The 13,934-nt window shown below is 39.5% G+C and overlaps 1 protein-coding gene across 1 annotated transcript in view; it reads right to left on the bottom strand.

The window, feature by feature from the left end:
* Nucleotides 1-2,771: 2,771 nt before the first annotated feature.
* The window catches only part of EIF3H (eukaryotic translation initiation factor 3 subunit H), a 93,421-nt gene continuing 82,258 nt past the window's right edge, over nt 2,772-13,934 (bottom strand). The window contains 4 exon segments of the mRNA XM_086609531.1: nt 2,772-2,843; nt 2,846-2,902; nt 5,356-5,488; nt 8,064-8,184. Of these exon segments, the coding sequence (XP_086465657.1) occupies nt 2,806-2,843; nt 2,846-2,902; nt 5,356-5,488; nt 8,064-8,184 (349 nt within the window). The 3' untranslated portion in view covers nt 2,772-2,805.

Below are 13,934 nucleotides of genomic sequence, written 5' to 3' on the forward strand. Positions count from 1 at the left end.
TTTCTCACACTTACATCTTCAATCTTAAAGAACTAATTCAAAAGACATAGCTTGTTTTTAACCTATTCCAAGTATTTATTTTGCTAACACCTTTGCAGACCTTCTACTACGTATAACGTTACTGCTGCTTCCTTCTATACACAGTTGCTACAGAGTCAGACTTCTATTCCCCGTTACACAGAAGATCGTTTTTTCTCTCTCAAATGTCTCATCTTAGTCTAATTATCTGCTCTGACTTCTGTTCCCTGGTGGTTATTTTGGTGCTTCAGAAAACTAGAAAATTAACACAGTTTGAATATTATTTGTATAGGAAATGAAACTCAGTGTGGCACTGTAGCAGGATACTTAACTAATCTTTGATTTCAGAGAAGTTCACTGTATGAAAGCTACCACAAAGGTGCCCAAAGTTTCCAAGGCAAAAAATCAGACCGGCAATTTGCCAGATATGTGAGGGCTGAACAAAATTTGCATCCATATTTACATAAATACTGCAATCACTATAGTTTAGACTGGAAAATAATAAGTTCTTAGTCTAACCTCCAGTTTTCACACACTTCTGACTTTCCAAAACATTCACCTCAAAGGCTGAAATATTCCATGCTAGGTCCATATTTAGAGGATGTTATTTATTTTAAAAGACCAAACCGCACTCCTTCAGCCATTTTAGGCTCTCAGAACTCATCACACAACAACATGCAAGAAAGAACTCAAGAAAAAAAAAGAAATCAATGACAGTGACATGTGTGAGCTGCCACATACTAAACCTTCAAATTAACATTCTTGTTAAACAGATAAGAAACCCAAGTTCAGGAATAAAAGCACATCCAGATCGCAGAGTAGGCATGGTGTCCATTTACACTACACTAGCTGCTTCAGGTTAGCTACTTCAACAGTTTCTGTCATGAAGACTTTAGTAGCATCATTGGATTTCAATCCAGTTGGTGGTAGCAACAGAAAATAGGAAAAGAGCTTAGCATGAGATGGTGGGGTTCAGTCTCCACATACCACTAGTTTTGTGCATTCTGAATGTGAAGCCTGTGAAATAAGGAGGTGATTGGTGACAGTCAACATGGCTTCACTAAGGGCAAATCCTGCCTGACTAATTTGGTGGCCTTCTATGATGAGGTTACAGCATTGATGGATAGGGGAAGAGCAACTGACATCATCTACCTGGACTTATCCAAAGCACTTGATACTGTCCCACATGACATCCTTGTCTCTAAACTGGAAAGACGTGGTTTTGATGGATGGACCACTCGGTGGATAAGGAATTGGCTGGATGGTCGCACTCAAAGAGTTATGGTGAACAGTTCAATGTCCACGTGAAGGCCTGTGATGAGTGGTGTTCCTCAGGGGTCAGTACTGGAGCTGGTGTTATTTAACATCTTTGTTGGATACATGGACAGTGGGATCGAGTGCACCCTCAGCAAGTTTGCAGATGACACCAAGTTGTGTGGTGTTGTGGACACGCTGGAGGGAAGGGATGCCATCCAGAGGGACTTTGACAGGCTGGAGAGGTGGGCCTGTGACAACCTCATGAAGTTCAACAAGACCAAGTGCAAGGTCCTGCACGTGGGTCGGGGCAATCCCAAGCACAAGTACAGGCTGGGTGGAGAATGGATTGAGAGCAGCCCTGAGGAAAAGGACTTGGAAGTGCTGGTGGATGAGAAGCTCAACATGAGCCAGCAATGTGCACTGGCAGCTCAGAAAGCCAACCGTATCCTGGGCTGCATCAAAAGGAGCGTGGCCAGCAGGTCGAGGGAAGTGATTCTGCCCCTCTACTCTGCTCTCGTGAGACCTCACCTAGAATACTGTGTTCAGCTCTGGAGTCCCCAACATAAGAAGGACATGGAGCTACTGGAGCGAGTCCATAGGAGGGCCACAAAGATGATCAGAGGACTGGAGCACCTCTGCTATGAAGACAGGCTGAGAGAGTTGGGGCTGTTCAGCCTGGAGAAGAGAAGGCTCCAGGGTGATCTTATAGCAGCTTTCTAGTACCTAAAGGGGGCCTACAGGAAAGCTGGAGAGGGACTTTTTACAAGGGCGTGTAGTGATAGGACAAGGGACAATGGATTTAAACTGAAAGAGGGCAGATTTAGATTAGATATAAGGAAGAAATTTTTTACATTGAGGGTGGTGAGGCACTGGAACAGGTTGCCCAGAGAAGTTGTAGATGTCCCATCCCTGGAAGTGTTCAAGGCCAGGTTAGATGAGGCTTTGGGCAACGTGGTGTAGTGGAGGATTTCTCTGCCCATGGCAGGGGGTTGGAACTAGATGATCTTTGAGGTCCCTTCCAACCCTAACCATTCTATGATTCTATGATTCTATGAAATATTTGTGATATGGAAGGTTCATCACACCAGCTGTTCAAACAAGATTAAAATAAAAATGAGCAACCGCTCCAAGTGACTAGCACATTATGGTTTTAAGTTCTCAACCAAAACTGGGAAATCTTAAATTTCTTCCGTGAAGTCAGCTATACTGAACATTTGTAAGAATTTGTTTTTATTTCAGATTCCAAGTTAAATAAAACCTGTATTATTTGCTATGACTAAACATGAATAACTGCCAAACATTTAGAAAACCTGAGTGACCGCAGAAAATTCCAGTCCAATAGGGCCAACAAATAAGGAAATACTAAAATATCATTAAAATTTGCCTTTATTTTTCTTACAGGAGAATTCTACACAACCAAGGTGACTCTGTTTTACAAGACTTTTCCCAATATACTAAATTTTCAAGAGGATCATGAACAGTATAGAACAGTAAAGAACTCCTCCTGTTGAGGGATACAGCAAAGTTTCTTCAGTTGTTGTAATCTTGGAGAGCCTGAGCCATGAAAGCTTGCCCAGGTTCTGTGCATTGAACTCCTTAATATTCTGGCAATAGGTATTAATTTGACCTGTCAATAGGAAAGAAGAGTAAACACTTGTCAGTTTTGAAATTCAGAAAGACATCCTAGAATATAATTTTTAAAAAGCCAAATGTGCATGAATCATTCAGGATTTATACAAACAAGCAACCAAATCAGCTCGAGTACTCTACATTTAGAAATTTTACATTTTCGGTATTCCCAAATAGGAAACTAAATTAGCAGAATAGGTAAACTGGTATGCTCAAAAAAACTTTAATTTTCTACAATTCTATTACGTACCATTTCTGAAAAGACATATGACAATAAAAAGAATAAACAATTCTTGCTGCTGTACTAGAAGTATAATCACATTAACTGTTCAATTTAGTTCCTCTAAAAATACTACAAGACTAAATTTCTGCTCTGTTCTTCTGCATCTGCTGTCCCTATTAAAATATTTCTAACAAATATTTTTCAGTAGCAGATTGAAAATTGTGGTAATCCTGTTTGACATTTTGCTAGCCTTTTTTTCCACCTAATATTACACTTTATTAGCTATTTCAAAAATCATCAGGGTAGGAAGACTTGTCAGTGCTTTAAAAATCAAACGTGCCCATCAAAACATTTTTATACACATACTGCTACAAGTTATTTCCCTTGTTAGCTAGGAATAGCAAAACATGAAGCCAGTTTAATCAAAATTAAGACTGTTTAGAAGGCCAATAAACTCTCAATTTAATGCTCTATTTGAAAAGCTTTTAAATGCCTCAGAGACAAAAGAGCGAAGTTTTATTCTTTATCCACAAACTTTACTCCGTGTAAGTTGAAGTGGATGCTTTCAATTCTTCCCCTGACTATGGTAAAAGAACAAACAAAGAGAGTGCTTTGGCTGAAAACTGTTTTTTCCTTATAATATAAGAGTTTTCAATTCCTGCTCTTATAAGAGATGATTCATCCTAAGCTATCACCTTCATAAAACACACATGTACACACATACATGCTTCTGTTGCACTTTTAAGCTATGCTAAAGCTGAACGTTTAAATACTTTAATGCTGCTAAGATTCATTAACTGGTAAAAATTATCAAAACAATAGGGTTTTTTTAAAGACTCTGGAAGGAACAATAAATCAAGAACATGATTTCTTCTAAAAGCAGCACTTACTAGCAGTGTGAAACAGTACTAATATTAAAATAATAATCTTTTGGTCACTCCAAAATTTAAAAGCAGTAGTTCAAATTCACTTATTTTTTTAATATCAAAGCACTCTTTACTGTACACTACATTACCAGGACGTTGGTTTAATTTTCTCTCAGTACAAAACAAGGTGATAGCTAACTGATCCAAAAAGCCTGCTATAGTTAAACAATTTGCTTTCTCACATGTTCCGAATTTAGATTACTTAGCAGGGCACCTAGGTTTTCTCTCTCTGTTGCCACTGTGAGGTCCAATATATTCTTACCCTTCCATGAGGCATAGGACAGGCACTAATTTTCGTACCAAACTGCAGCTATGCACTGCAGCATACCAGTAAGCTGAAGAAATTGTGGGGGTGGGACCTATATCTGTGCTTTGTTCCTGTTTACATTTTCATTCACTTTGGGGTGCAGGAAATGGCGATAGTTTCCCTAAAACTCTGGCTGTAGAAATCAAAGAAATTATCCCAATTCTGTATGAAATTAAAAGTAAAATCTCAGGGGCTGCAACAGCTCAACACCTTGGAAGTTATCAGTAACTTAGGGCTGCAGACAACTGCTCTGAAGAAGTATTTCCAGCTCAAACAGCTCATTCCTGCCTCTTGTCCATACAGCCCCCTGACTTCTGGAGTTGAGGGAGGAGCTGGGGTACGAGTGCAGGGAGCAGCCTATTGACTGCAGCAGTCGCTACACCGACTCGTGCAGAAAGCCTGCTCCATGGGGCAGCTCTCCTTTAAAATCCCTTTTCACTCTTCTGCCTTTTCTCATCAACCCAGGAGGCACAGATGGTCAAGCAGAAGTTAGGTACCACAGCAAAATAAGAAGTAAAGGGAGAAAGTCTCCATACACGAAGTCTGAAGCTTTATGCAGCCATTCTGGTTAAATACAGTGGTTTGCTTTCAAAAAAATCACGTGTTCATATCTGCATGGTTAACGTGCCTCTGTTAATTACCTAGATGGTTTAAAATTCTCCTATGCGTGGAACTTTACTTTCTAGCAAAGGCATGGACTGCCTTCTAGCAATGAGGTAGTCCTCCTTGGTTTGGTTTTTGTTGTGTTGTTTGGGTTTTTTTTGTCTGATTTTTTTTAAATACTTCAGACATTAGGGCTGTAGATCACAGGTTGAAACCACTGCCTTTGACCAAATGAAGGACAGCATTTGGAATACTACCAATGCCAAAATATCACACCATAATGGCAAAGGTAATGAAAAATTAAGATGCTTTCTAAGGTAACAATTGCACTTTCTCCCCAAGCTAACATTCATATATGGAAAGATGAGCTGAAGAGGCTGCTAGAATGTTACCTGCAATAAGGAGTGACTCCATTCTTGGAGGCGGCTGTGGTGGTTTAAAAAGTTTGTTGATGTCTTCCTCAGGAAGAGGGGCTTCTCCTCGGCTTTGACGCTGTATATTTTCTTGCTGACGTCTCTGCTGGTACTGAAAATAAAGCAACGGAAACAGAATGCAACAGGAGTTCTGAAGTAGCAAAAAAGCTTTTTCTTTTCAGACACTCTTTACATAACCAGCAAGTATGTCTTAAAACTTATACTTAGTCAATGCAAATCAGTTTATTTCAAATAATGCAAATGCAGCTCACAGTTTAGTTCAATTCACTGATAACATGCATTTCCAACTCCAAGTTGGCACCTTAAGTGAGGTACCGGAAAATTATGCGGTACTGAGGTGGTGGGGTTAATTTTAAAATTTTTTCATAGAGATAAATACTGTATCTGATGGAAAGAATACAGTATGGTAGATGAAGGCCTCCATTTCCCCATGTAAAAAACGGAAAACAAGGTTAGAATAGGTAGATATGAGGAGCCATTACCTCAAATAGTGATACAAACCAGAAATATTGAATTTTATACAAATTAAAGAGCAAACAATATTAATATGAAAGGGAAAGAGAACTTGATTGAAAAAGGTATTTTAAGCCAAAAAATATTAACTCTAAACTGAGAACAAAGTGGTGGCTGAAACAAAGCATAATGGTTCATTTCTCCATTCCAGTTACTTAGACTTTCTGCCGCTTTGATGCCATTTCTTTGTGGGTTACCAGAGGATATACTAGAGTAGCAGTTTGTAGAAGTTATTCTGCTATTAAAAAAAACCAAAACCAACCAGATTTGTTTTTCAGTGCTTTCCTTTGCCATGCAGATTACTCAAAGTTGATAAAAATTAAGGTAGACCATTTCTTCAGCTATTGGATAAACATTTTTTCTTACAGAAGTACATACATTCAAAAACACATATGTGAGATTTCGTACTGTATGTCACAGTGAGGAATTAGTTGTAAGGTTCGTCCATCAAAGCCTTCATATCCAACACAAAAAAAACCTTTAAAATAAACAGGCCAAAGAGTACAGGGTGTTTTCTCTCACTTACTTAAATATATCTGTGCATAAGAGTCTGAAAACAGTTCATACTTGGTGGCATACTCAAATGAAGTAAATTTTTTTCCAGTAGTAGTGACAAATACATGTTTTTGGACAATGTTAAAAATAAAATCTTAAATGCCCATATTTGTATGTGAACTGCATGTAGTTTCTTCTTTCTTTGCATTACCCCATTCAGATCTCAGCAGTCTGCCTATTATTCTCTATTGAAACGGCTTGCTCTTAATCACAACTGCTCTGCTTTAGAAATGAAGTTAAGACCACTAACTATGCTGCAATGAGCCACTACTAAAGCAGCTATAGTTAGTAAAGAGATGAAGTGAGACACCATGGAACCCACTTTGCTCTGCTTTTCAAAATAAATAGATCCTCTTGTTATTAACAAAAGCCTTTGAAGTGGATGCCATCTTTCTATTCAAATTAGGTGGCAAAGGAAAATAAATTTTCTGAAGATAACATGCATGAAGCTGCTATGTCCTCGGGAATTACAAAGCCAGGAGAGACCACTGATCATCTGGTGCTTCCCTAAAGTACTCCCTGTTCAAGCTACATTTTACTTAAGTGAAAAAAGCTATTTTTTGATTTTAAAATAGTCAGTGATGAAGCATTTCACATGAACCACAGGTGCTCTTTTTAATAAGTAGCTACTTTGTGTGGCAATACCTGCAATATTTTATCTTTAAAGTGGCCTGGCCCATTTTCAGTTGGCCAATATTGAATCTTGTCATATATCTGTCTGCTAGATTAAAGAGTTCGAATTTATTTTTCATGCAGGTACTTCTTGAGTAAGCAAGTCACTCGTTAACTTAATTTATCACGTGAAGTGAATTGTGTTCACCAAGATCTGCTTTCCAGGTTTTTGTATCATTCTCATAGCTCTTTTTTTTGCAATTTACCAGCATTCTTCTATAGTAAGACACAGTATTGCTTTATTAAATGCAGCAACAGTAAATAAAGTAATACATCTCCAAATCACACAAAGGTGAGGTTGGAAAGGACCTCTGGAGGTCACCTTGAACAACTCGCCTGCTCAAGCAGGGCCACCCAGAGCCGGTCTCCATACTCAGTATTTTCTAATCAAACTATTTTGGATTTAAAGAGGCTCTTTGGCATCAGGAATTAAAAGTCAGCATCACCTGATGAATATTACAATCTACTGATAGAAAACATGAATAAAATGTCATTTCCAATCAGAGAACAGTCTCCTGTCCTTTAAATATGGACTATGTTTCTTTATTTCTAGATGCATGACTACATGTGATGGTATTAAAGCATAGTTTGTTTTGGAACAATTTACTTGTAGTTTCAGCTCTTTCATTTCATTCACGAAACCTCTAATCCCTGTGTCCACAGTATATTTACCAACAATTTTAGTTTATCATAAATCACTAACAAACCTGTAAAACAGCAAATACCAATCCACACTACACGTCGGCAGAAGTGAATCCATTTGATAATTCCCCACTGACTAGCACATTTTATAAATCTACTTAATGGATATCTTTCTGTAAGAGTTTTATCTTGCTTAGATGCAAATTCATCTGTCTTAGAGCACACCACCTAAACTGTATTTTATGGAAAAAAATCCTCGCATTCAGGTTTTCCATGTTACCAACCTGGTGTTTCTGCTGCTGCTGTTTGCTTACATTCCTCAGGTAAGTATTGTATTTAACAATGTCTTGGCTCATCTCATCCACTCTGTCCATGAGCAGCTGCAGACTCTTCCCTAGGTGATTACTGAAATATAAGAAATATTCATGAAAGATTGAATTAAAAAAAAAAAAGCATTAAAATTTAAAAATCATTTCAAGTCACTTGACCAGCATTTCTGCATTAATGGCATGGTTCACGAATTCTTAAGTTCCTAGTTATCTTTGTTCATTTAAATATTTGACAATACTTTACATAGCATCTCCTCTAGCTAACATCTTCACCATATTGCAAGTATCATATTTAAGTGTTTTGGTCTTTGCAGGGAACCTCGTAGTTATGAAAAAACAATATCTGGCATGAATTTACTGATATTACAGATGCAGGTCAAACATTTGAAAGAAAATGTCCGATGCTTTTGTGACATGCAACCTCAAACAGCATTCCAGGAGATGTGTTCAAAGAGTTTGGTTTCACGTTGCTGCTAGCTTTTTCACAAATATTTAACTGTCCCTCTAGAGGATAGTTAAATATTCTTCAGAACTCCATGTCATTAACTAGTCTATCAAACCACACCTGGAAGTTCAGCAGACATCGCTTGATCTTAGCTGTTGAGAGGGAGTGTTGCGTCCAGTCCAGCCAGCTCCACATTCCATACCACAGGCAACATGGAAGCGGCTAGGCTGGGCGCGTCCAGTTCCAGTTATGCGATCTACTGCCTTGGCCAGACAAATGCAGTCTGTTAAACAACTTTTATTGTAACCATTTTTAGCAATGGATTCAGTATTTTGCAGGAATGCTCAACTTAAGGTATAGCTTCCAAGTTAAAGTTTTGGAAGTTTTTAGGTTGCTGCCCATGGAGACAGTATTCACCCTGAACTGTGTTTACTGGGTAGTGCAGTAAAAGAAGGATACTTGCTGCTCTCTGTTGATCCCTGCGATCAGAAGCTAGCTTGTTGGCTCTGATCTAAGCCTTACCCAGTCCTACTTGGCTGAAGCCCAACGACTCAAAAAGCTGAACTTCATCCTTCTCCTCCTCAACTGAAATCAACTACAATTCACGAGACTCTCTTTCAAATCAAAAATTTGGTGCACTTCTACATTAGAATCACATCCTTCAGTCACTGCTTCTCCACGTTATCTGAGATTCCTCTGCCTTTTACAATGCATTCCCACCATCCTACAGCCTGCGGACTGGGGAAACTCTAACTGGAAGAGACAGGCATAAAGTCAAAAGGGAACCACATACGTAATACTGTGCACATCCCTTATTAAGTGTAAATTATTCCCCAAATCCATAGAACTCATAGCTGGAGACCAAAGCTGGTAACGTAGCACCAGAGACACCAGAGGATACCTGCTGGGAACGTAGCTAAAGACATCCTTATCTCCGAGTACCAGGACAGCTATTTCACTAGCTGAGCTGCCTGAACAAAAGGCTGTATCAGTAACTTCAGACCACCGTGTATCTACCAGCCAGAGATCTAAATCGCAGTTGTGTACAGGGGCAAATGGTGAAGAGGACTTCAGCTACACAGCAGCAAGAAAGGCGCCACTATAATAATTATTTTTAAACTTCTTGGGGTTTTTTTTGGTTGACCATTTCAAGCACATGATATTTAGAACGGCGGAATATTGCCATGGCTAGGGGTGTGCATATTTTCAGGGTTTTATAGAGTTTATATTATAGAGAGTTGGTGTTAGAACTGGATATTATCAGAAATGCCTGTGTAGGTACACACTAATAGCTTTGTAGAGTATGTGGACATCAGGAGTACATAATTATTTTACAGATAGTGCCCATATGAAATATAGCTGGTTACAAAGAATGATTTTATGTGAATCTCTTTGGGACCAGCTTAGCACAGCAGAATACAGAAACAGAGAGTTATTGTTAGAAGTTACAAGAATGTTTGCTCTCATTGCCAGGGAAACAAAAAGCTAAAACCAGATAACTTAAACAGATGTGAACCGAGACATGAAGTGATAAGTATGCTGCAAACACAGGACCAGCTTTTTCCTCAGTTCTCATGTGTCCATCTTTTAAAAAAAGAGAAAGACCAATAGAAAGTAATTTGTAAAAATGTATATATACAATGTTTAAGCAAGTTCTGTTCAGCTGAAGTTTATTCTGGTGAGATTTAGGAAGTTAAATCACAGTGCTCCAGCCCACAAGACTCATCACACGCTTACTTAGCCCAAAGGCTCTTTTAGGCACCTCCTTAACCTTGTGCATTTCCCTACAGCAGATCTTAAAGATCACACTGCTAGGTACCCAAATAGCTCCTACGCATCAATGCAACTACAAAAATTAAAAATAAACCGAAAACAAAATAGAATAAAATTAAATTGAATTAAATTTTTAAAAAGAAGTGCCAGTAAATGCTGCTCACATCCCATCAAGATTCACTTTCCTACAAGGCTCTGTGATAGTCAAATGTAGACGTGGAGCTCAGCACTTGCGTTTGTTGTTGTTCTGAGGGCATGGGTAACAAAGAAACTGCATTTTCAGTGGACGCGTTTCAGTCAGCTGATTCAGCAAAAGAGTCAATTTAAATAGAGTTTACATTTAGATTAGCGAGTAGTGTGCACCAACAGGAACAGATCTATAAAGCAAAACAGCTGGTACTGAGAAACCAGTGTCCATACTACATGTGTCTCAAGGGGGTTTCTTATCATGTGCTCTGACATGGTCTGCTGATCTAAAAGTCCATTAGTGGCTGAAGCACAGTAGGTATCCTCCTAAAGACTATTTGAGTTTAGTTTCATCTGAAACAAGTCAGGTCTGAGATCATCCAGTGGTGATGATCTGAGCACACTCTTGAATTGAACTAAACGACATAGCTCCACCTTAAGATAGCACCAGAAGATCACCACACCTCGGGTTTCAGTGAATCTTTGTGGAAGAAACATCAGCTGCAGAACTGCTATCATACTAAGCATCAGAAAGTCCACACATGGGGGATGTGTTCTTTTATTGGTAGAAATATAGATGATACAAGGGGAAAAAACAGAATGGAGTTTCTCCTGCAGTTAGGACAGTCAAAACTATCTGTCATTCATTCTTATACAACTAATGAAGAAATAGAACCATAGAACAGTTTGGGTTGGAAGGGACCTCAAAGATCATCTAGTTCCAATTCCCCTGCCATGGGCAGGGAAACCCTCCACTACACCAGGTTGCTCAAAGCCTCATCCAACCTGGCCTTGAACACTTCCAGGATGGGACAGCCACAAATTCTCTGGACAATCTGTTCCAGTGCCTCACCACCCTCAATGTTAAAAATTTCTTCCTTATATATAATCGAAATCTCCCCTTTCAGTTTAAAGCCATTACCCCTTGTCTTATCACTACATACCCTTGTAAAAAGTCCCTCTCCAGCTTTCTTAATAATGTACTATGAGAATACTCCTTCACTAGAATTGTTATTAGGATCACTCACCTGTAGTGACCTGTAAAACTTCCTGAAATTTATCATTTGAGACTTATCTGTGTAGCTTGGATGACATAATCAAAAATGCCAAAAAAGGACAAAGACACACAAACTGTCAAAGGGAAACTGTCAAAGTCTGTTTAGAAAAATACAAACAGGACAGTATAGCCTGCAAAGCAATTTCTCATGCTGTGCGTTTTTGCTGTAACAGCCTTATAATTGATGGGGTATAATCTTTCACCCAAAAGGGCAGGTATGAAATCAAGTCCTTGACACATGGATTACTTCTGATTCCTTGTTTAACAATTATCAAATATAAAGGCCAAATAATTCTGAGGGTGAGAAGCAGAAACCTGTGAACAGAGCAACCTAATCTTCAGGTAACAGTCATGGTCCTTTCTGTCTTGTTCTTCCCGCTGGTGCCCCTTGCATTTGGCAGTGTAATGGTCCAGCATCCAGAGAAAGGGAAAGCAACAACTGTACATTAACTGAACTCACGGATCGCTCGCTACACGAAGGCATCCTGTTCGCATATGGATCTGGCTAAGAGACCTGAATGCAAGTCTCCCTCTTCCTGAAGGAATGCTTGTACCACCAGACCCTGCCTTTGCAGATACATTTTAAGGAAAATAAAGGTGCAGTTTGCTGTTGCCAGTGAAGGCAGTTAAAGAACTTCCAGCATCAGCATCTTCCTGACTCTCCCTCCCTCTCTGCCCAAGGATCACAGCATTCTCAGCTGTATGGATTCAGCTGTTTGCGTGGGCACACTTCAAACTCTTTCAGTGAAATACTCTACTGTAAATGCAAAACCACCCTCTGTTGGGGTTTCTCCTTTTTTTTAGGGAGGCTGAGGGAAAGGCTAGAAGGGAAGAGCAGGAGTCTGACTTTTTCCACCAGACTATTCCACAAAGCTATTTGTTCACCCATATTCTGAAACAGATGAGGGAATAAAAATCTTTGAGGGTGGGAGGGATGTAGAGATGAAATGGGGGTGGTGGGGAGGAATGAAGCAAGCAGCTGGGGCTGGAGCCTCAAACTGGCTCTGCTTCTGTAGGATTCGTAACGGGGAACTACACATGAAGCCCACATTTACTTCAGCATCTTTAATCAGGACAGGACTCCAGACACACACTCGCTAAAAGTCTGAAACACCCAAAACGCAGCCTCAATTCTCATCATTCGCAGCTTCCAGTGCCCTGTTCATTAGTTTTAAGCGTCTCTACACACAGCTTGTGGGCCTCAGCCTGCACTTTTGGAGAAGCCCACCTACCTGCACTGGCCCAGGCAGGTGCCCAGCCCCCGAGATCTGAATCACTGTGCTGTACCCAGGCACCTACTTTTGGCGTATAAGAATTCTGACGCTAGAGATGTCCGAAAAAGACAGTCCACTAAACTTGCCTACCATCATCATAAATGTATCCTCTCACCCGCTTCATTTCATTTTGCTTGCATCCCACTAAGGAAGATGAGAATAGGGACCACAGCAAGAGGAGTCTAAGGAAATGCTGTATCTGCTGTCACATTTTCCCACTTCCCATCGGTTCTGTCGGAGCCCCTCTGAGAGTCACTGTTTTTTGGGAAAGGTGCCACCCTGTGCAGCATTTCTCCTTCTGGTGGGAACAGCTTTGGGTGGATTAGGGAGATGCTGCTTGGCAAAGCACATATTTTTGATTAAATATTTCTAAAGAACATTCCCACCGCTTAGCAGAACTTGTTTATGTCTCACCATTTCAGCCCGAGTTCAACCTATGCTCTTTTTAAGAGGATTTTGTTTGAATGAGATATGTAAGTCAGGAGTCTTGAGCTCCATTCCCTTTTCAGCTCCGACTTTGATGTGTGCCTTTGGGCAACACATTTACCCTCTCTGTGTCAGCCTCCCCCATCTGCAAATTAGAGATTTTCATAATTATCTTAATAATCCGTTAAGCACATTGAGATTTCTGAATAAGCAGTACAATGCATAAAGGTTAACATTGTTTTCAAAAGCCAAAGTAACCCTCCTTGTGTCACTTTTGCAAAAATACTGCATCTGATGTTTGAAAAATGTATCTGCCAAGTAGAAGTTACTGCAGTAAATGTTCAGCACATGTTTGCTTCTACTGACGCAAACTATTAGAAAAATTGCTTGAGACAAATTGAGATATTATAGAACAACCCTATTATGAAGCTAGACCACAAAAAAGATTTTTTTAATTTAAACTAGATCATCAATAGAATAGGGAAGAGACAGATGAGAGAATGGGAAAGTTGGTTGTAATTATTTCTCTGAAGATCTGGAACATTATCTGACAGGATTTTAATTCTTGAGTCTCTATCAAAAGACTGGCAGTACTCCAAGGTCTTCAAGACGTTTTGGTCCTTAAGGGTAGCAGGAGGATAACAGTTTGAGTAAAAGGCCTTTAC

Source organism: Tauraco erythrolophus, chromosome 3 (assembly GCF_009769465.1).
Source record: "Tauraco erythrolophus isolate bTauEry1 chromosome 3, bTauEry1.pri, whole genome shotgun sequence".
NCBI classification, from domain to species: Eukaryota; Metazoa; Chordata; class Aves; order Musophagiformes; family Musophagidae; genus Tauraco; species Tauraco erythrolophus.